The 20,433-nt window shown below is 47.9% G+C and overlaps 1 protein-coding gene across 27 annotated transcripts in view; it reads right to left on the bottom strand.

Moving 5' to 3' along the window:
* Positions 1 to 18,638, bottom strand: part of MAGI1 (membrane associated guanylate kinase, WW and PDZ domain containing 1) — a 335,310-nt gene extending 316,672 nt beyond the window's left edge. For all 27 annotated transcript variants that reach the window (XM_038149644.1, XM_038149646.1, XM_038149648.1 and 24 more), the window contains exon 1: positions 17,995 to 18,638. In XM_038149644.1, the coding sequence (XP_038005572.1) occupies positions 17,995 to 18,280 (286 nt within the window). In that variant the 5' untranslated portion in view covers positions 18,281 to 18,638. The remainder of the gene's footprint in view (positions 1 to 17,994) is intronic.
* Between the last annotated feature and the right edge of the window lie 1,795 nt (positions 18,639 to 20,433).

The following is a 20,433-nucleotide window of genomic DNA, read 5'->3' as shown; positions in this document are numbered from 1 at the left end:
TCTGTGGCTGGGGAGCTGAAGGAACCTGCTTAGGAAGGGATGCTCTGCACTTCCTACAGCACTGGATATTTTTTTTCCAAGACCAGCATTGGAGCCAAGACCATTCCTGTCTGTAGAAGCCTGGCATACCAGATACCATGGTATTTCATGAAAATTTTAGGGGGTGCCTGCAGGTTCACAATGCTCTAAGACAGAGGCTCACCTTCCCACTTCACTCTCCATGGAGCTTTCCTTCTTCACCTCCCCTACCCCTGGAGCACACAGCAGAGGAAAATATAAGATTTCAAGCTTTGCAAACCTCCAGCCTAAACCAACATCCTGTAAAACTACGAGTTAAAGGCAGGAACACTTCACTTCCAAACCACAAAGGCTGTAATGAGTGTGGTTTAATTGGCTGGTACAAGAGCTGCACAGCCAGAATCAGCAGCTGGCAATGAAATCAGCCCTTCTGCACAGCACATTGCTAAACTTCTGCCCTTGTCTGCAACGTGGTGTGTCACACAAGTAATTCAGTACCCATAAAATGAATTACAAAAGTATCTAAGGACAATAAAGTGTTAGCCCAGAACTGGCAATAGACTAAGTTTTTTCCCCAAAAGTTTCTAGTTGTAGACTCTATAGGGATGAATTTCTATGTGCATATATATAAAATATTCTCCATAAAAAACCTGTGTATTTTAGGTATCACTTAAAATCTGGCCCTTTAGAGATACTGATTTTAAGAGGCTTGGTACATAATTAAAAATCTCATTATTAGAATTAGAAATTAGATCCTTTGAAAAATCAGTCCCAAGTGACAGAAGTCTCCATCAAGTGATGATGGCACATTTCCTTGCTTCATTTATTTAATACATCACTCAGCTATTCACACATGCCCAACTTCTCCCTTAGAGGTTTACAAAGCACACAGCAAGTTAGTTTGCATCTAACTTCAGAACAGGCAGATTAGTAAGGAACAGGGGTTTACAGCAAAGCCTTCCTTTCATCTGGGGCAAAAAGCTTTCAATCTTGTAAAGCCAGTGTAGTAAACTTTCAAGCCAAGGTATTTCACAGAGGTAGCTGGGGCTCACTGCTATCCTATCCCCTTGATGGAGTTAATGGAAGTTTTATAGTTTACACTTTACTTTAAACTACCTTTTTCTCAAACAGAGAAATGCACATTAGGCAGGGTAAAAAAAAAAATAAAAAATAATAAAACAACCCAAAACCCACATCAACAAGAACTTGAAGTGATTTGAGCATACATATTTTAATTCAAAAACCAAGGCTAACCTAAATAAAAGGAATACATATGAGAAGAACAACACAGATTCATTCTGCAAGCAGCTGAGGAACTGCTGTTCTCAGCCTCTTCCTGCTGTGAGATCCTGGGTGCCCACACCCAGCAGCTTCTGTCTTGGCCAAGGCAAGGCTGAGCCCAGAAGCTGGCACTGCCTTTAGGAGTGCAGCACTTGAGATGAAATGCAGAGCAGGATTTAAACTCCTCAGTTAGTTCAGCTGCACACAGTCCATGCCTTCCTGCTTTTACCTGCACAACTTCATTTTAAATTGGGTCTTGTCCCCAGGGCTCCATATTAAAGGAGTTGCTCATACAAGGAATCAAGAGTCAGAAGCTTTGGACGTGTCAGGACAAATCCCACCAAATGTAAATTGGTGTAATGTACAGATTTATGCTGGCTTACATGGCACTGGAAAGGGAAAGGCAGTAATTCAAACTGCTGCACAGGCTCCCAACAACAGTGATGATAAGCACTGCTTTTCTAAGGCGAAAGAAGGTTCTGGGAAAGAAAGATAAATCAAAACATGTCATGTTGGAAAGGGGAGCAATGCAGGAGCTAAGCCCCAGTGGCTTGACAAACACCCATCTCTTCCCAGTAAAACAGGCTTTGGTGTTATTCAGTATGTAAGTTTTGCAACAGTTTTCATTCGAGTTGAAACTGCACGAGGGTTCATTAATTTTAACACTGTGTGATTTGCCATGCCCATACCTAGGAATGCACCAGAGCCTGGAAGCATTTGCCTGTTGGCAGAGGGATGAGCCCTGCTCACTCAGCCCTGCTCCACAGGTGGGCTGCAGCAGCACCCTGCCTTTGGTGCCTTTAGAGCTGACCTTGCCAACCTCCACAGCTGCCCAGGACCACGTCCCCAGCCAGGCACCCTGGTGCCACTCACCCTCTGAAAGCCACCACCCTGTCAGGGACAGGGAACAAAGCAGAGCCTGTCCCCACTCCCAGCTTGTGCCAGTTGACACAGAATGTGGGTCTGTATTCTCTAAAAATCAAACACCCTCCTCAAAGAGAAAAACCTGCTGGTATGTCAGTTATGACAAACACTGCTGATCAGGACACTGGACCTGCGAGCTCAGCTTGCATTTTAAAGGCACTCACACCTATATTTTGGTGGATTCTTTTGACCTGAGATATTAAATCATGCACACTGAACTAAAGTTTTTCCAGGTAACAAAGGGGTTTATCAGCACACCTCTGGTGGAATATTAACTCCAGTGTTTTGCTGGGAAGAGGCTGAGTTTAATCTGGATTGCAATTGGAGAGAGGGAAAGAAAAAAGGTCAGAGCAAACATGGCACCATTATTAAAGAAGTGGGTTAATAATCAACCATGGGTATGAAACTGTGGAAACACAGCAGCAGCCCAGTCCTGCTGGTGATGATGCTGGCTGCTGGACAAGCAGAAAGGGATCCAGACTGGTTGCAAGAGGAAAGGGATTAAAGCTCTCACGCTGTTACATAACTAAAGAAGCTGGTTCTGAAACAGATATCTGTGTCTGCAGGGTGTTTGGGCTGCAATGGCTTTATTAGCCAGAGTCACCATGACCAGCAAGGCAGGCTTAATGCCCATTAAAAAAATATTTTATGCCTGGTATCGGGGAGCTCTGCAGGGCTCAGAAATGGATCAGACATTTCTTCACATAACAAGAAGAGCCAAAGGCAGCATCTGATACTCCACAAAAGGCAACAAACATTATAAACAAGGTACATAAAGGCTCCAGCTTGCAGGCACAAACTGCCCTCTGCCTACAAGAGACCAGGACACTCCACCAGGAGTGGGTTATTCTTCCCAGAGGGCACCTGTTTCTTAAGCTATCTTCTAAAACAGATTATATCAGCCAGTATTTGCATCAGGAAGGCAACTGAGAGGACAGCTCACCTGAGTGTGCTGTGACACATCCTGCTCCAAACTAAACGGCAGTCTGATTTCCAAAACCGCTCACAGAAAGAACAACAAAAACAGAACCCAGAAAATTTGTAACTGTTACTTCTTTAACTACAACTATGAGAAAAAGCAACACCGTAGCAAAATGTTACATGTAAATAAAGGCATAGCTACAAAAAGAAAGTTAAGATTTTACATCAGCCCAAACCTGCCAAAACTGAAGGAATCGTAACAGATAAAAGAAAGTATTGGAGGAAAAATGGGTAAAAATAGAAATGCCAGGATGTGATATGCCTGGGAGTTATAGAAAAAGCATCTGGATTGTCCTCAGATCCCCTCCTGACTGCTGTCTAACTCAGTAATCATCCCTCTTGAGCAACGGGGCTGTCTCAAGCAGAGCAATGGGGCAATGCCAGCTTCTTTTCATCTGATGCCATTTGGGGCAAGGCACCTTCCCAGTCAGACAGGGAACAGTTTGTGTCCTCGGCTGCAGAGACCTGGGTGCAGCCCTGAGCCTGCCCTCCAGCCCAGGGGACATGAGGGGACACACACACACGACCTTCTGCTTGTGGCCCTGGGGAAGGACCAAGCTCCATCCACGGGAACGCAGCAGAGCCACCAAAAACAGCTCTGCAAATCCATACACTGGTGCAACTCACTCCAGGCAAAAGGAAGAGCACAGAAAGCCCCATCTCAGCCTGTTAAGGCTCCAGAAATATAATTTCCACTTTATTTCTGGAGCCTGCCATTTATTGTGTGCTGCTAAGGGGACCCACTTCCCTTCTGCGCCCTCTCTCCTTTCACAAGCCCAGATGCAAGGCCTGGCAATGCATCCTCGTGGGATGCACACTGCACAGAGTGCTGCTCTCTGCAGGGCCACCTGAGCACAAAGGCAGCTTGAAATATTTCTTTAAAAAGAAAAAAAGAAAAAAAAAGAGAGAAAAAACCTTTTCAACGGAGCAATTTTTGTTTCTCCAGCAGTTACAGCCAACTGCCTGGCTCAGAATCTGGTACCTGCCACCAATGTCCTTTGCCACAGTGACAGCTACAGAGAAGTAGTTGATAATGTTTAAGCAAAAGATGCTTTGTCATTTTGTGAAGCATTAACACTGCTCAACGCTTTTAAAGGACATTACAACAACTTGGCTGTGGATCCAGACTCTCCTGCTTAAATTATGGATTTTATAATGCTCTGAACATCACTTCTAAAAAGCACAGACTTTGGAGTGTCTCTCCTGTGCTCACTCCATGGTCCCCAAAGCCTGAACCAGGCAGATATTTGAGTTTTCACAGCTAAGCTGAGGCAGGAGAAAATCCCATTCCATAGAAAGCTGAGGAAAACAAAGCAGCTGCATGTGAAAATGACATGAAGTCCAAAGCCACCGAGCGTGAGCCTTAGGACAGAGAAACAGTCAGGCAAGTGCACAAATGCTTTCCACGTGTTCTGGGTGGAAAGAAACTGAATTTTTTAAAGTCTAACATGGAAACTGCTTTAAGCAATTTGTCATTTTAAATAGAGGTTGTGCAGTAAAAGAAAGATTTCGACAAGTCAAACAACTTCCTACCGGAACGGCTGCATGCAGTGTTTGAACTGCCTCTCACAGCCTCCTTAGAAAAGGAGTATTTCTAATTTTGCCATTCAGGAAGACTTTGAAATGTCACTGCTGTTTGATTTGACCCGTGCAGAGGAAATGCAGAGTTGAGAGAAGGGGAAAACAATGCATTTACCATTCTGTCATTTTTCTAAACTCGATTCCAAGGCAGCTATGTGAGCCAGTGCCAAGAAATGCAAATATTGCATCTTTACCTCCAAGAGGGGGAAGCTTCAGCCACGTTTCCTGTAAATATTACAACTTAAAGCTCACCTGGGTACAACAAGGCATCAATGTGCAATACCAGCTGAAGGAGAACTGAGGCTGAGAGCATCTTTTAGCTACACCTGAGCTAGAAACAATGTTTTTATATGAAAAAAGTCCTCTGAACATGATCCACTACAATGGACCATAATGCTGAAGTCCCTTCTACATCAGGGACTCTGAGGAGAAATAAGCACACAATAAACATTCACTGCTGTTTCTGCCACCAGTTCAGACAGCTATCAGCAGTCAGCAGTGCTGCTGCTGTGTCCCAGTACTTGAAAGCTCTGTCCTTTGGAGGCCTTGATGAAGTTTTGTTTATCAGTTGGTGTTGCTAATGGGAAACCTTTCCTCAGCCAGAGCTCAGGGAGGGGCAGGCTCTGCTCGACAAAGCCCACAGGTTGCTGGAAAATGCTTGAGGTTTACAAAAATGGAGTAGCCGGAGCAGAACAGCATCAAAAGTCAGCTCTTGTTTCTAAAATCTACCTCTATCTGCAACCAATACAGGAAAAGAGGAACACCAGTTTTAATTAAGTCTGTAAGACTGCTAAAAAAAAGTCCCCAGCTTTTTGAAGGAAAGTTTTGAACCTTCCTGTTGAGCACACACCCAGGGCCTGGAGGGCAGGAGGTGCTGCAGGCAGCAGAAACACTCTTTTGTCAGAAATCCACCAACGAATCATTGCATCCAGCAATCCAGCACATCCTGAGCCAGGCTCCAGCCAGGCAGCTGATGGAACCTTCCCTGCCAACCCAACTGCACCGTGGAAAAATGCTTGTAGCCCCTGCCAGGGGTGAGATCCCATCCGGGCAGGCAGCGCTGCGGCAGCCGCTGCCCAGGGGGACAAGAATGCAGCAAACAAAAGCCAACTGTGAGGAGCCAGCCTGGGAGCCAGGGCTCCCTCCTTTCCTCAGCATCCTCAGGGGGACAGCAGGCAGAGCCATCACAGCACGAGGCAGGGCCAGCTCACTGTCCCAGACTGCAAGGCAAGATGTTTTCCATTTGCCATCCGTATGGCGGCTGTCTTTTGTCAAGCGGGCAGTTTCCCTTATCTCTTCCACAATCACTCCTCCCTCGTGGAGACATCTGCTGATAAGAGGCTATTGAATGTCACTGCGTGGCTGATAAGAACTACAGCAGCCCACTGGGAGATGTGAGCCCAGAGGGAGGAGCCAAGCATTGCTACCCGGATATAATCCGGAGGTTCTGGAATACCAGCACGGCTCCTCCACTGGATTTACCAGAGGAACAGCAGCTGCCTCTTCCACTGGATCTTCAGAGGAAGACTACACCCTTTTCTACAGGATCCCTGCTCCAGCAGAGCCACCCCTGACACTTCAGGAGGACTGCAGCCACAATTCCAATGGGACTGCTGCCAACACCCTGACCCACAGGCTGTCAGGCTGTGTTCCAACTCTGTCAGTGTTGTTTTAGTTTACTGCATTGGTTATTTTCTTCCCTAGTAAAGAACTGTTATTTTTCTGCTCCCATATTTGTTGCCTGAGAGCCCCTTAATTTTAAATTTATAGCAATTTGGGGGCGAGAGGGGGGTTCACATTCTCCATTTCAGGGGATACTCCTGCCTTCCATAGCAGACACCTGTCTTTCCAAACCAAGACACTCACCCACTTGGTCTCGGGACTCAGAGCAGCTCAAAGCACCACAGTCCCCGGCAGGACACAGCTGAGCAGGCTGAGCTGCACATCAGCTGCACTAAATCAATTGGAAATAGGTTTTGGTTAATCCTCTGCAGCCTTTTAATGTTGGGATTGTGACAACTTGCCCGGCTTTTTAGGCAAACAGCAATTTCCACACTGGTTTAGGCAAGCCTCAGTGCTGATTATAGCATTTTTTACAGACAAGGTACAAAAAGCCCTGTGCAATGTGTTACGTTAGCACATGCTTAAATTTAAACACTCTCATTTTTACTGGGGCTTTTCTCATGCGCAACAACTTCAGCACATCCAAATTTGCCAGTCTGCAATATGACCAAGATATCCTATCCCAGCTCAGAACTGTGTAAAAAAAACCCTCTTTGTGTTTAGCTCCTGGAAAAACTGATACGTGGGTATTTCTAGCATCAACTAATACAACTGGAAAATTGGCAACAGAAAACAAAAATAAATGGAAAAGTAGCCTTGGCTAGTCCCTAATCCATCTCTTTTGCAGATAAAAATTTCAGCCTTTGACAGGTTTTTACAAGCACAAATTTAAAAAAAAATAAAAAACAACAAACTATAGGGCATTTTATGGAAACACTGTTGTGGCAAAGCTCCACCTGAGCAGGACAACCTGGCAATGCATCAAGGGAGCTGTTCACCCTTTCCCCCTGTTTTAATGAGGATCTGGGAAGCAGCAGAGCCCCACAGCACAGCAAGAGGGAGCCAGGATTTGTGGGTCCATGCCCTTGTTACAAACACCCCAAGCGAGCCACACAGCCTTTGTGCTTGGCCTTCTCCCCTCCACTCATCCCCTGAGCTCTCCATAGCCCTCATTCTTCTCCTGTAAACACCCAGGCAGGGACAGCTCTCTCAGCTCCATGCACTGCCTGGCACACAAGGGCATCAACTTATCACTCTTGACAGACTGACATCATGAGTCCAGGTACTCGCCACATTTCCCATCCTCACAAAGGAATGACCCCGGGTTAAAGTGTAACTGCCACCTGCCCCTGGAACGAGGGAGCTAAATGCCATTTTATGGCCTTTAACATGCCAGAGGCCTCTGTGCAGGATGAAACTAGGCACCTTTCCGAGATACAGTTTATAGGTGTACTCTGGATTTCCCTCCTGCACGCTCGGAATGACTCACAGGGGCCAGACCAAGGTCTGGGTAGCAGCTGCCCCCAGTGCAGGAAAAGGGAAATCTGGATCTTCTTCAGCAGCTGTATCACGTAACCTGAAAGCCACTGAGGTCTCATGAGCAAATCATCTCTCAAAAGCAACTTGTTCCTGCAGATGATTTACAGGACAAGTATCACCGAAACAGTTTCACCACAGCATCACCACAATAGTGATTTTCTGTTTCTACAGGAGCAGAGGCTGCTCCTGCATCTCGTGAGGAGATAATGGGCATGGGAGCTGCTCTCAGCCAGAACGGTGGTGGTTTCATAGTCTTCCTTTTCAACTTCCAAATAGCTGTGCCAACAACAAATGTTAGCACTCGTGGTGAAACCCATGGCTGCTCAGCAACCTGAGCTGCTGAAAGCATGGGATTAGTTTCCATTATAAAGGAAAAATTAAGAGTGAAGAAAAGGACATTCTGGAACTTTTCACTGAAGCAGCATTTGACAATAGGGATGCTAAAGTGAAAAAGTTAAATATATATAAATTCATATGTACACACCAGTAACATAGTCTCAGAGTCTCACCCAAGAATTCAAACTATTTTCATGGGTGACACAATATTTTCACAAGCTCCTCCTCTTGGACTGGGTGCAGGCTGTGTGTAGACATAAAATTTTCCTCTATATGTAACCTCACTGAGCAGCCAACCCTTGGACCAGCACAGCCCTGATATCCTCAGTGCTCATCTGGATTTTGCCCAGAGCAGTTCCACACCTCCCACAGAAAGCCAGAGACAGACAGTGGGGGTTTAATTGCCTCACTCCACCTGGAGCAAACAAAGCTTCCTGCACCATGAGGGATTTATAGACTGTAGCTAAGTCCAGACAAAAATAGCTCCACGTGAAATTGGGGGAACAATCTCAGCATGCCCATATCTCTTCATTAAAAAAAAAAAATAGAAGGAAAGCTACAGGACATGTATAAAAGCATCTGGCAGCTCTGATCTCCACTTGGAAACAGTTTGATTAATAAAAGCAGAGGGTAGGTGACAGGGAGGACCCCACAGTGCACACAGACTGTACACAAGTTAACAAAACACTATGTACCATTGCTAAGCAAGTCTGCTATTTGCACATCAAACAAATACACAGCGTTAGCTGGGGTACCAGCAAAGACAATCTAACAACAACAAAGCAAGCCAGCCCCTCCCACTAAGTAAACAACTTACTGATTTTATTCAGAAAGAGCAGATTCTGTGATCCTCAGAGTCCCTGCTGAGCAGCCAGCAGAACCTCTGGCCTTGCTCATGCAGTCAGGCTATTGCTGCTCCTCTAAACCACCACCAGAGCACATGGAGAAGATATTCTATATTAGTCACTTCATTGTTTAAGGAAAAATGCATACCAGGAGAAAGAGAAGAACATGATTCTTTGTTTTGCACCAGACTAATCCCTCTTTTGCCCAGAGGACAGGGAGAGAACAAAGCCTGGGCTGGACCAGTGGCTGCCAAAGCCCCATCAGGTGTCCTGTCTTCAGCGCTGTCCCCCAGGCAGCAGCCCTGCAAAGAGGAGACTCAGCTTGGAGACAGCAGTGTCCCCAAATTCAGCCAGGCTGCAGATTTCTCACCCCCCAGCTCCCCAGGATCAGCTTCCCCAGGGCTGTGCTCTGCCACATGTCCCCCACTGTCCCCTTGCCACACAGGGGAGCCACACGCTGTCCTGGGGCAGCACAAGATACTTTAGGCACCACATCCTAACAGAACATTCAACAGCAAAGCTGCATCACAGAGTCACAGAATGGTTTAGTTGGAAGGGACATTAAAGATCATTCAGTTCTGACACCCCCTGCCATGGCAGGGACACCTCCCACTGCCCCAGGCTGCTCCAGACCCCATCCAGCCTGGCCTTGAGCACTTCCAGGGATCCAGGGGCAGCCACAGCTTCTCTGGGCAACCTGTGCCAGGGCCTGCCCGCCCTCACCCATTCAGCAAAGAATTTCTTCTTTGTGTCTTACCTAACCCTGCCTTTTTTCAGCTTGAAGCAATTTCCCCTTATCTTATCACTGCCCATCTTTTTACAAAGTCCCTCTCCAGCTCTCCTGTAAGGGCCAGAACAAGATGATGGACTGCTGTGGGACTGTCACCAGTCAGAAAGAGCCCTGCTCCTGGCTGGTCCTGCAGAAAACAGCCAGACTGTTTTTAGAGACAGCCTCAGCATGAACAACTCCACTAGAGAACAGGGAAACTCTTCCCCAGCCCAAAGCTTTTGGTATCATTTCTGGCTGATTTCTCTCCACCTCTGCTCCAGCCATCCCTGGCTTCCCACAGGGCTCCAGGGAACTGCTCCAACCTCAGCAACCTCCACCTGTACCCCTGCCGTTTAAATTGCCAACTGGGAGCTGTAGCTGAGCCTTTGGGGAAGGAGGAGGATGGGCATGCTCCTTGCTATGTTTAAGAAAAGCCATTTTGCAGTTATTCTGCAGCCCAGGTCCCCACCTGTCCAGTCCAGCCTGTTTGGGCAGTAACTCTCCTCTCTTATTCATCCAAAAGCCTCTGAGACATCTGAGTCTGTCATCAGTTTGGTCTAACACCCACTTGGTGCAGGATCTGTACCACTGGAATAAGACAGGTTGAACATCAAAGTTGGGGTTTTTTTAAGGCACACAATATCTGCCCAGCTTTGTTTGTGTTGAGGGAGTGGCTGGATTTTAGGCAGCTTCTTTTTCAAAGGCTTTTTGTTAATAACTAAATGAAAAACCCAGAGCTGAGGTTTTCCTCTTAAAAAACAAGCCAGAGATTAAGGATATGAAGAAAGAAGTCAGTCTCTTCCCACTCTAATTGTACTGGGACACTGACTTGAGGGCTCCAAAATTACAGATGTGTAATCCAGGACAATGAACTCTTTACTGAAGGATTAGCAAACCATGCAAAACTGATTCCTTATTCAAATGCCTTGCAATTGTAAGGGCATCTGTTCCACTTTGCAAGTCATCCCAAAGGCTTTGTTTGTTTTGATTTCCTGTTCCATTATGAAGACAGGGCACTTTGCATTATTTTCACACCGTGTAGTAAGCATTATTGTTTACTCTAATAAGGGACAGTTAATGAAATTCAATTTAAAACCTTATTTTTCTTTTAAGTTACGATACAAACCCTCACAACCATAAAACTGGAACAATCTTTAGCCAAAAGCCAAGTGTGTAAAAAATGTAACCCAAAACATCAGGACCTGAAGAAAAAAAACTGTTTTGTTTCTCCAAGGTCTACTACGAGGGGCAGATAAAAAAAAAAATCTGCAGGTTTAATTAATATTACTAACACAAACCAAATGATTCCAGAGTCAGGGCTGGGGACTGACAGAGAGCATGATGCCATCTTTCCTGCTTGTAGCAGTGGAATAGTTCTGGAAACCATTTAAAATGTCACAAGAGGAAGCATGGATGGAGTGTGTGACCTTTGGAAACTGAAGGGTGGATCTCAACAAAAATATCCCATTTTCCCTGAGCCATACTGCTCCTGCAGGGCCAAGGGAGATGCTGGCCCACCTATTTGGTTCAGAAGAAAAAGCAAAAAATTACAATTAAGGGGGAAAAAAAAAATAAATATCCCAATCTGCCAACATACCAGCGCAATGCAAAAGCTGCCAAACTGCTCTGGAAGCAGGGAGCCTCTTCCACAGCTCTCTCTCAGATCAGCAGATAACAAAATCTGGATGACAGCCTAGGTTTATGTCTGTTTCCCAACACCAGATCCTTGCAGGAAGCCCCAGCCTTAAGCCATCTGATGCTGTGGCTCTCTCTGGGCTGCCAGCTCTGAGCCCCTACCTGTCAGACCAACACTGAGGCAAACTGCACAAACTGAGCAAACAAAACATCAAGTGTCCAGAGAGACAGAGAAAATGATGAGAGTGGTGAAAATGGTGTTTCTGCAGGAGCTGGTCGTGCAGGCTCAGCAGAGCTGTCGCTCAGCACCGAGGAGCTGCTGCTGTCCCCATCCTGCAGGAGATGCCCCCGGTGACAGGGCAGGGGAGCAGAGAGGATCTCCAGGGATCACAGGGGGGGTGACCCAGCCCTGTGCCCTTGGTGCAAAAAGGTCACTTCAGACTCGTTTTCTAACAGGCAAAAATAAATCTTTTCCACAGCTGAGCTAGAGAAAAACTCTGGAGAAATATAGACCAGGAGGATCTGCATTTTGCTGCTGCAGGAATTGGGACCTGGAGCTGGAAGGAGCTCAGACAGGATGCAGAACTTTGAGTACCAGCCCTCCAAGTACCACTGAGTGCTCACAGCAAAGACCCTTACACCTTCAGCTAACATTTTACCTCGAATTCTTTACAGTCCTTCTATAAATTCACGGCACTTGCTCTTACAGAACCACTACTCTGTGCTTTTCACCAAGAAATTTAAGTCACTTGCGGCACACAAAGATCAAAACCAAATGCCTTGATTTACAAGTTCCAGTCAAAGTCAGAGGAAGTGTGAAAAAAAAAATACAAACACCTGAAATAACTAGCAGGCACAGCTCGTGTCTGGAGCTAAGCAAAGGAATGCAAATAAAAAACTTGGCCAATTATTTTTAAAAACCTCAGGAGAGGTCCCAAAGATCCTGTCCTTGCCCACAGCCCAGACCCTGCTAATGCAATAGAAAAAGCCCTTGAGGCAGCAGCATCTTCTCATCAGCTTCCACATTACTTCAAACTGAGCCATGCTGAAATCTAATGAGAGAGGGCTCAAATCATCAGTTCTGCACAGCCACAAAAGTGCTGCTCTGAATATCTTTACACCTTAATGCTGCTGCCCTGGGGCAAATGTTTCCCTGTGCATGCACACACAGCCAAAGGAGCAAGTGTGTTTCTCAGGCATCAGATCAAGAGATACAGGAACAGCCAGGAGAGATGCATGAATGATCACAGCCTGAGCTGAACCAGAAGAAAATGACAATCCCAAACCCGGGAATGCAAGGAGTGACTGCTGGTTTGGCTTTCAAACCTATTTAAAAAAAAAAAATCTTACATTTCTAACATGGAAGATGAATCTTAAATTTCATGATAGCAGGTCAATATTTCACTCATGCAGGAGTTGTAACTCGGTCTTAAAAACATGGAACAACATGCAGGATGGTGTTAACATCTTATTTTGCAGTGGTGTTGAATGACTGCTCCTAATTAGACCATAATTGTGATTTAATTGCTCTGTGATCTGACTGGCCATAAAGAGGGAGCCAAGAGTCCCATCTCAATGGGTGGAAAGATTAACTTTATTGTGGAAAGCATAACCCCCTTTCATGCCATGAAAAGTATCACATTAACTCCTGGAAATTTTTATAACAGGCACGATGTGGCTCTTGGGCTCTCTTGCCCATCTCTGGGGTGCTACTCCATGGCTGGAGAGGATGGATGACTGCTTTGCCACAAGCAGGATCGACTTCTAAATGCTGGCAAGTTCTACACTGTAAATTCAGGCACAGTAGAGATAAGGTCTTGCTCAAGGCAGTACTTTAATACAAGAGATACAAATTTCATGACTACTAAGTGCAGTACTTCTTTAAGTACTGCTTTAAAGAAAGAAGACTACTGATTTGTAGCAAAATATGCTCCAAGTGAGAGAATTATTTTACATTTCGTTCCACGACTACTCCAATTGTCAGAGTTGAAAGCAGGCCTTATAAATCCAGAGTACAAGAACATCTCTGAGCTTTTCAGATGGCAACACTTCTTCTTCTCCACTTGAAACCCACCTGGGTCCAAAAAGAATTTGGGTCAGATGGAAAAATGACAGAGAATTCACCACGCGAGGGACTGGCACTGAGCTAGCAGAGACTGGAGGAAAACACTTTTTGGAGCTCGTGCATAACACTGCAGAGGCAAACTGGGAACAGCAAAAGCTCACTCTCTAAACAGCCTCTCCCTTCAGCACATCACCCCCAAGCTCTGCTCCACACTCACTGCTGGGCTTCTGCAGAGCCGGGCACGGGCACTGAGCGTGGGATGTTCAGCATCACCACTCGCAAGGTGACACTCAGCTTTTTTTTGGTGTGTGCTAAACCACCAAACATGCAGGAATTTACAGATGCATCAACTCTTCCTTCTTTTTTTTTTTTTTTCTAAAAGTGTTTTACCAAAAAAAATCCCAAAATAACAAACAGAAATTATCCCACAGGCTCTCTCAGGAAAATAAAAGGAAAATACTCAAATACCAGCTCATGCCAACTTTTTGAAAGAGGCTGGTTTTGTTCACATGAATAAATGTAACTGAGTTTAACATCTCATGTACAGCAGATGCCAGCCTGACATTGAAGCATTGAGTCACTGCACTGTATTTCAGGATTTATCTTAGGGTCACGTTAATGTTTGAAAAGAAACAAATGCAGCTGATAGCACTGGGTAAACAGTGACTGTTTCTGCTTGGGATCAGGCCTGCTCCTGTCTGCCCTGTACAGGGCTCAAAAAAAGCCCCACAAGCACACAACTCCTCCCTACCGTGGGATCATCCCAGCTGCAAAGTCCTATCAAAATTATTAATTGCACAAACTGCTCTCAGCACCTCCTGGCTCCAAAGCCAGGTCATTAGGAGCTTGGGATTCTGAGACGTTTTTAGGGAAGCAAAGCGTTGAAATGAGAACTGCAAAAACCAATTTAATTTACAAGCATATTAACTTTGACAGTTTCCCATACCAAGCATCTGGCTTGGTGTGGTTTGGCACAAGTCATCGAACCAAGGAGCAAAAAAACCTGGAAATCTCTCTTAATGTGCTCATCTCTCACTGAGGGAGAATGAAAACCCAGACACCCTGCCTCAAACAAAACATGGTCTGTTTTTTTACAGATACTGTCTTAATTCTTCTCTGTTGGAGGATGGCACAACAAACTTCTCCTCTGTTGTCCTGGACTCTGTTAACCAAGATCCATGAGAAGAAATGGTGGGCCTGATTTTATAACTGATCTATGCAATGCAATCAATTATCAATTTATCAAAGTGAGCTATTTTGACAAATGTGAAATGTATTCAAAGAAGCTACAATATTCACAGTACAGCTGGGAAATCACAGTGTTAAGGCAACGCCAGCTTTACACTAGAATATTTGACCACTGCTCCTATAATTCAATCTATTAATTCCATACTCTCTGACCAAGTAATAATAAAAATGCATTTATTAACTCCACAGAAGTTAATTGCCAATTTCATCAGAATTTAGGCACAGATGTAAGACAGAAACAGTCAGTCATAAAAGCACTACATGTTAACTGAGGTTTTTTCACACATTTGACAGTTCTGAAAGTTACTGAGATACATGGCAGCAAGATTCTTCCACTCTCTCCCCCAAAACAGGCAACTATAATGGCACAGTTTTATTCTCAAATGTCATAGCAAAAAAGGAGGCATAAGGGGAAAAGGAAAGGAAAGCTCCATTCAAGTTCTTTAGCCTTTTTCACTCTCCCTCCCAGGGTAAGCAAAGGACCAAGAAATCCCATATGAGCAGTATTAAATACCAATTTATTTCCATTAAGAGATTTCATAGAGGCTCCTCTTTTTTGTACTTACTTTTCAAACTTACCACTCACAAAAAGCAAGAAAAAAATGTTGCGAGCGAACCTGTGACTTTACAAGCTCCGGCTGAATGACAAAGCCCATGCACAGCCTATTCCACCCACATTTCCATCCTAGTCTCTTTCACCAAGTGCAGGGTCAGAACCGTTATTTTCCTGCTCATGCTTGCAGATGACTGACTTATAGTAAATTTCCTGTTTTTCCAACCTTGTAAATGTCATGCAAAACAGACAGGCAATAAAATGTATACATTTCCAGGCTAATATTGCCCCAGCACTTCAGCACCAACCGGTCAGAAACTACGAACTGTGAGGAGGAGGAAAATCTGGGTAACTTTGTAAAAAGTTACTATGCAAAAAAAAAAAAATCTGGGTAACTATGTAAAAACATGTTTACAATCTTATCTGCACACTCCTTGGCTGTCTGCTCTAGTACCACACTTTTCCTGTTGAATGACAGCTGCCATTCCCATAATCATATTTTTAATCAACACAGAAGTAATGAATTTTAATTAAAACACTCTCCTTTTCCATGCTTATGATTCTGATACATGAGGGAGAGCTGTGCTTTTCAAAGAGGACTGTGCAGATGCCAGGCTACCATTGACAGGCTTTCCAGACCACAAAAATATTTAGTGATTTAAAAACCAAATATTTATTTCTAGTCCACATTCTTGGCTAATAAAGCATTTCTTAAAAATATGAAGAAAAAAAAAAAAAAGAAACTACAATCTCACAGTAACCAAGGGCTTGGTTCTCAGCTCTAGATGGGAACAGTCCAAGGTTTAAGTGCCTGCCTTGACTCACAGATGGGTTTTGAACCCTTTTCTCCCTCGTTCCAGGTAAACCCAACCCACATGCTAAAACTCAGCTCCCTGCCTGTTCTTTTGACCATATCCTGGATCTGAGACACATTTACCACCAAGTTCTGTCATGTGCAGTTTATTCCCAGGACATGCTTTATTTATACTAACTCATGTTTCCAAAACAACAAAAAGTTTGATCACAAATTGTTTGGTTGGGAAGGGTTTCATGCGCACCTTCCTTCATCCACCAACACCAGTCACATTGCAACACCACAAGCTGTATTTTAATACTTCTGCTAAAACAATCAGTATGTAAAAAAACCCTCTGCCTAATTTCCTCATACTTTTCTTCATGCTTTTCTCCCCCTCCCACTTGGGCAGGGAAACCAGCAAGCTGAGTTTCCCTCACCACTTCCCACTGAAGTGAAGGCAGCAGGGAAAACAGGCATTTGCTTAACAAAAACTGGGTATTTTGGGAGTTTGACAGCGTTTGCAGGAATATTGCTACTGAGTCCTGGAAGGGACTAACAAGTCACTGTGCTCTGGTGGCTCAGCTCCGGGGCAGGGGCTGGAGGGGCAGTGCACAGGCTCAGCTCCTCTCGAACACCATCGCTGGCATCTGCTCTGGCTCCGGAGCTTCCAAGGATGAAACAAGTGCCTGCAGCCCTTCATCTCGGCTCATCAGTGAGCCCAGGCACAAGACTTCGGGTGACAGTCCTGCCAGCTGGCCAGAAATTCTGTCTGCAGCTACCAGCTGGGTTGAACGAAGTGCAGGGAAAAAAAACCCCTCACACCACAAGGCAGAGTGAAACCCCCACCTTTAGGATGCACACGTCTGGATGACAAATAAACTTTCCCCTAAGGAATCTCCTGGGCAACACGAAGAAAATTTCCCTTCCTTCCTGCACTTGGGGAGTGCACTTGGGACCTCGGGGAGCTCCTCCACCTCTCACACCTCCGGCTGTCCGGCCGCAGTCCTGCTCCTCCTGCCTGTCCAACCAGCCCCGGTGGCTGCGGCAGCACCGACAGCTTTTTGGCACTAAACTGAAGTCCTGTCCTGGAAATCACAAGCCTAATAGCCAGGCCTGTTAGCTAACCTGTTGAGCGACTGTGGAGCGTACACGGATGTGAAGTGGCATCTTTTTAATCCGGCATGGGAGGACTCTTCCTATCCTCTTCCTCAGCCAAACAGGAGAGCTACCTGTCTGTTCCTTCACCTGTGCGCTGCAGGGCTGGCAGCAGGGATGTGCCCTCACCTAGGGCAAACCAGGGGGAAAAAAGGTAAATCTGAGCAGCCTTTCAGCCAGAGAGGGAAGATGCAGGAGGGTCCAAGCTTTTTCTTCCCACGCTGGCAGCCGGCGAACACACGCGGCACTTTCAGAACAAGACTCCACTAATCACTCAGCAGCTCCAAAGGATGCTCAGCTGCTGGAGGAGGGGATCCCTGCCCCGTTCCCCCAGCAGTGAAGCTCCCTCAGCCTCTCCAAGGGTCAGCCGGACACCGAGCTGCCCCGGACAAGCGCGGGTTCCCCGCAGGGAGCGCTGGCGGCTCCGCGGTGCCTTTGGGAAAGTCTCACGCAATTGCTCGCTGCGTTAGCGCAGGGCAGGGACTGCGGGGCGGCTGAAGCCGGGTCCGGACGAGGAGGTGCCTGTGCATCAGTGCCCTCGCAGAGGGTGCGCACAGCGTGGGTGCCTCTGGCGGGGCCCCTCGCTGCCCCGCAGGGCTGATGTTCGCCACCCCCGGCACCGCGCTCGCCCGCGGCCACCCAGCCCCGCACCCCCGCGGGAAGCGCGGAGCGAGTTCCCCCCGTCCCGCCGCGTCCCCCTCGCACCTTGTCGGACGGCTTTCACCACGATGGGGTCCTTGCAGCTCCGGATCACTTCCAGCACGTCGTAGCGCGGCAGCCCCGACACGCGGACCCCCTGCACCTCCAGCAGCAGCTCGCCCTCGCTCAGCGCCGCCTCGCCGTCCCCCGCCGCCGCGCCCGCGTACGGGAACTCGCCGTGCTCCGCGCCGCCGAGCAGGGCGAAGCCCAGCTGCCCGCCGGGCCCGCGGGTCAGCGCGCACTGCCGCACCCGGCTGGACCAGTGGTTCTTCTTCTGCACGACCCGCGACATGGCGCTGCGCGTCCCTCCGCGCCCGCGGAGCGCGCTCGGCAGGTGCGCAGGGGGCGCGGAGCCGCCGCCGCTCAGGCCATCGCCGCCCGCACGGCCCCGCGCCCGCGGAGGGCGCGCACCGCCTCCCGCCCGCCCCTCCGCGCCGTCCCTTCTCCCCTCTTATTAAGAAAAAAAAAATTAAAAATTATTTAAAAGCGCTGAAAAAGCAAATCCAACAGCCGCGCGGTGTTGGCGCCCCTCTCCGCGGGCGCTGCGCGGGACGCGGAGCCTTCCCGGCGGTACAAAGCGCCGTTTGTTTTGTTCCAGTTCGGTCCGTCCCGCTCCGCCGCGCTCCGCGCCGCCGGCGCAGGCGCCCTGGCACGGCCCGCCCCGGCCCGGCCCGGCCCCCGCCCGCTGCCCGCCCCCGGCGCGGCCCCACGTGCGGCCCCGGCTCCTCCCCGCTCCCACCGACAACTTCGCCCCGGGGACGAGTCGCTGCCCGCGCCCCAAGGGCCGTGGCGAGGGTGAACCCCCCGGGTGGAATCGTCCTTCTCCGAGCGGGGCCGGAGCGCGGCTGCTCTGCCCCGCGCCCCCGGAGATGCTCACGTTCCAGGGGACGGGGGATGGCAGATCGTTGCTTTCCCAGGAGGATTTCTAGGATTCTCCCCGTTGCAAACCGCTGCGATCACTTCTTACCTGCGCTTTCCAGGTGGTTGTTACAGGAGAGGACACACAGTACAAGTCCCGAGGAAAAACTTGCACAAGCCCGTCGTTAAAATGGTATCAAAGCGCTTGCATAAGGCTGAGTGAAATTCGCTCTCCCACTCTTCGTTCTCCACTCCAGTTTTTGATTGAGTGCTCGAATTTGAGACATTAATAATGTTTTCACTTGTCCTGTCCTCGTGTGATTGTTTAGAAGCTGGACAGACTAATAGCGAGGTCTGGCTGCTGGGGAAAGGGACAGGCATCCTTTTGTTTGTCCTTGGCCAAAACTCTTCAAAGTTACCCAGAACTGGTGCAAAACTCAAAACGGGAAAACAAGTAAGAGTGCACGTACCAGCTGTCCCTTCCAGGTCATGCTCCATGCTTCCAAACCTGAAAGCCAGGCCTCATTTTGAGCAGTCTTATGCATGACCGAACCCCTTCGAGCAAGGAATTCACTTGTCAGATGTGTGCGTGCCCTATTTTGCTGCTAATCGGGACTGAGAAGTGACACAGGGAAACAGAGTCTGGTCTGGCTGCCTGTGCTGCCCTAATGCGAGCTCAGACGCTACAGCCCCCAGACTTTCGCTGCTGCCCGCGTCCCTCTTCCGTCTCTCATCCTCCCAGCCGAGCGTGTCCGCGCTGATCTGCGATGCAGGAGAGGCGGCAGCTCGGCGAGCATCGCTGCTTGGGGAAGGAGCTCAGCCTAGCATCGTCTGCTGCTGGCCTCGCTGATCAGCCGGCTTAGCTCGAAAACCTAAGAGAGGCGACCAGGATACTTTCCCTGCCCTCGCACCCGTCCCGGGTGGAGCAGGGAAGCCTGTCCTTCCCTCACCTCCTGCATTCCAGCCTCCTTTCCCCAGCTGCGGTCTCTCATCTGGCTATTCTGTAGAGCTCCCATCGCTGCAGACGCTGCTGTGCAGCCGGGGGAGCCGCAGTCCCGAGCCCGAGTGGCACAGCCACAGCCAGGCACGAGAAAGGCTTGGCCAATGTCACATAGCACAGCAGTGAGTCAGCTCCGTCCCCTGGGCCTCAGGCACCTCTGGCCAGGTCTCCGTGGGAAGCAGATGGGATTACCAGAGCTCAGGAAAGTCCTTCCAACGGAGGGGCAGAGCCTGCCTTCCTGGGTAGAAGTGGACTCATGAAGTTCAGTGTACCTGCTGTGTCCAGCCCCCATTTGCTTCCAAGAGGTTTCTTTCCATTTGGAACTTTCACATTTGTTTTCATCCTTAAAACCGTGCTGATCCCTTATGTTTGAGCAGCAATAACTCCCTCACATCTGCTTTTCCTGGCTCAGTAACCAGCTGCCCCATTTGTCACTTTTAGGATGACAGCACACTTTTTATTGTGCCTTCACCAGTAAAGAGTGGATAGGTCATCAGGCTGGATCCCCTGGGCAATAAATGATCCAGAGGTCTGGAGACCCTACAGAGCAGCAGCATGGCTTGTGGGGAAGGCTTTCTCTTCATCTG

This window comes from Motacilla alba, chromosome 12, assembly GCF_015832195.1.
Source record: "Motacilla alba alba isolate MOTALB_02 chromosome 12, Motacilla_alba_V1.0_pri, whole genome shotgun sequence".
Lineage (NCBI taxonomy): Eukaryota > Metazoa > Chordata > Aves > Passeriformes > Motacillidae > Motacilla > Motacilla alba.
The sequence above is the reverse complement of the archived record's forward strand: the minus strand, read 5'-3'. Positions and strand labels throughout refer to the sequence as shown.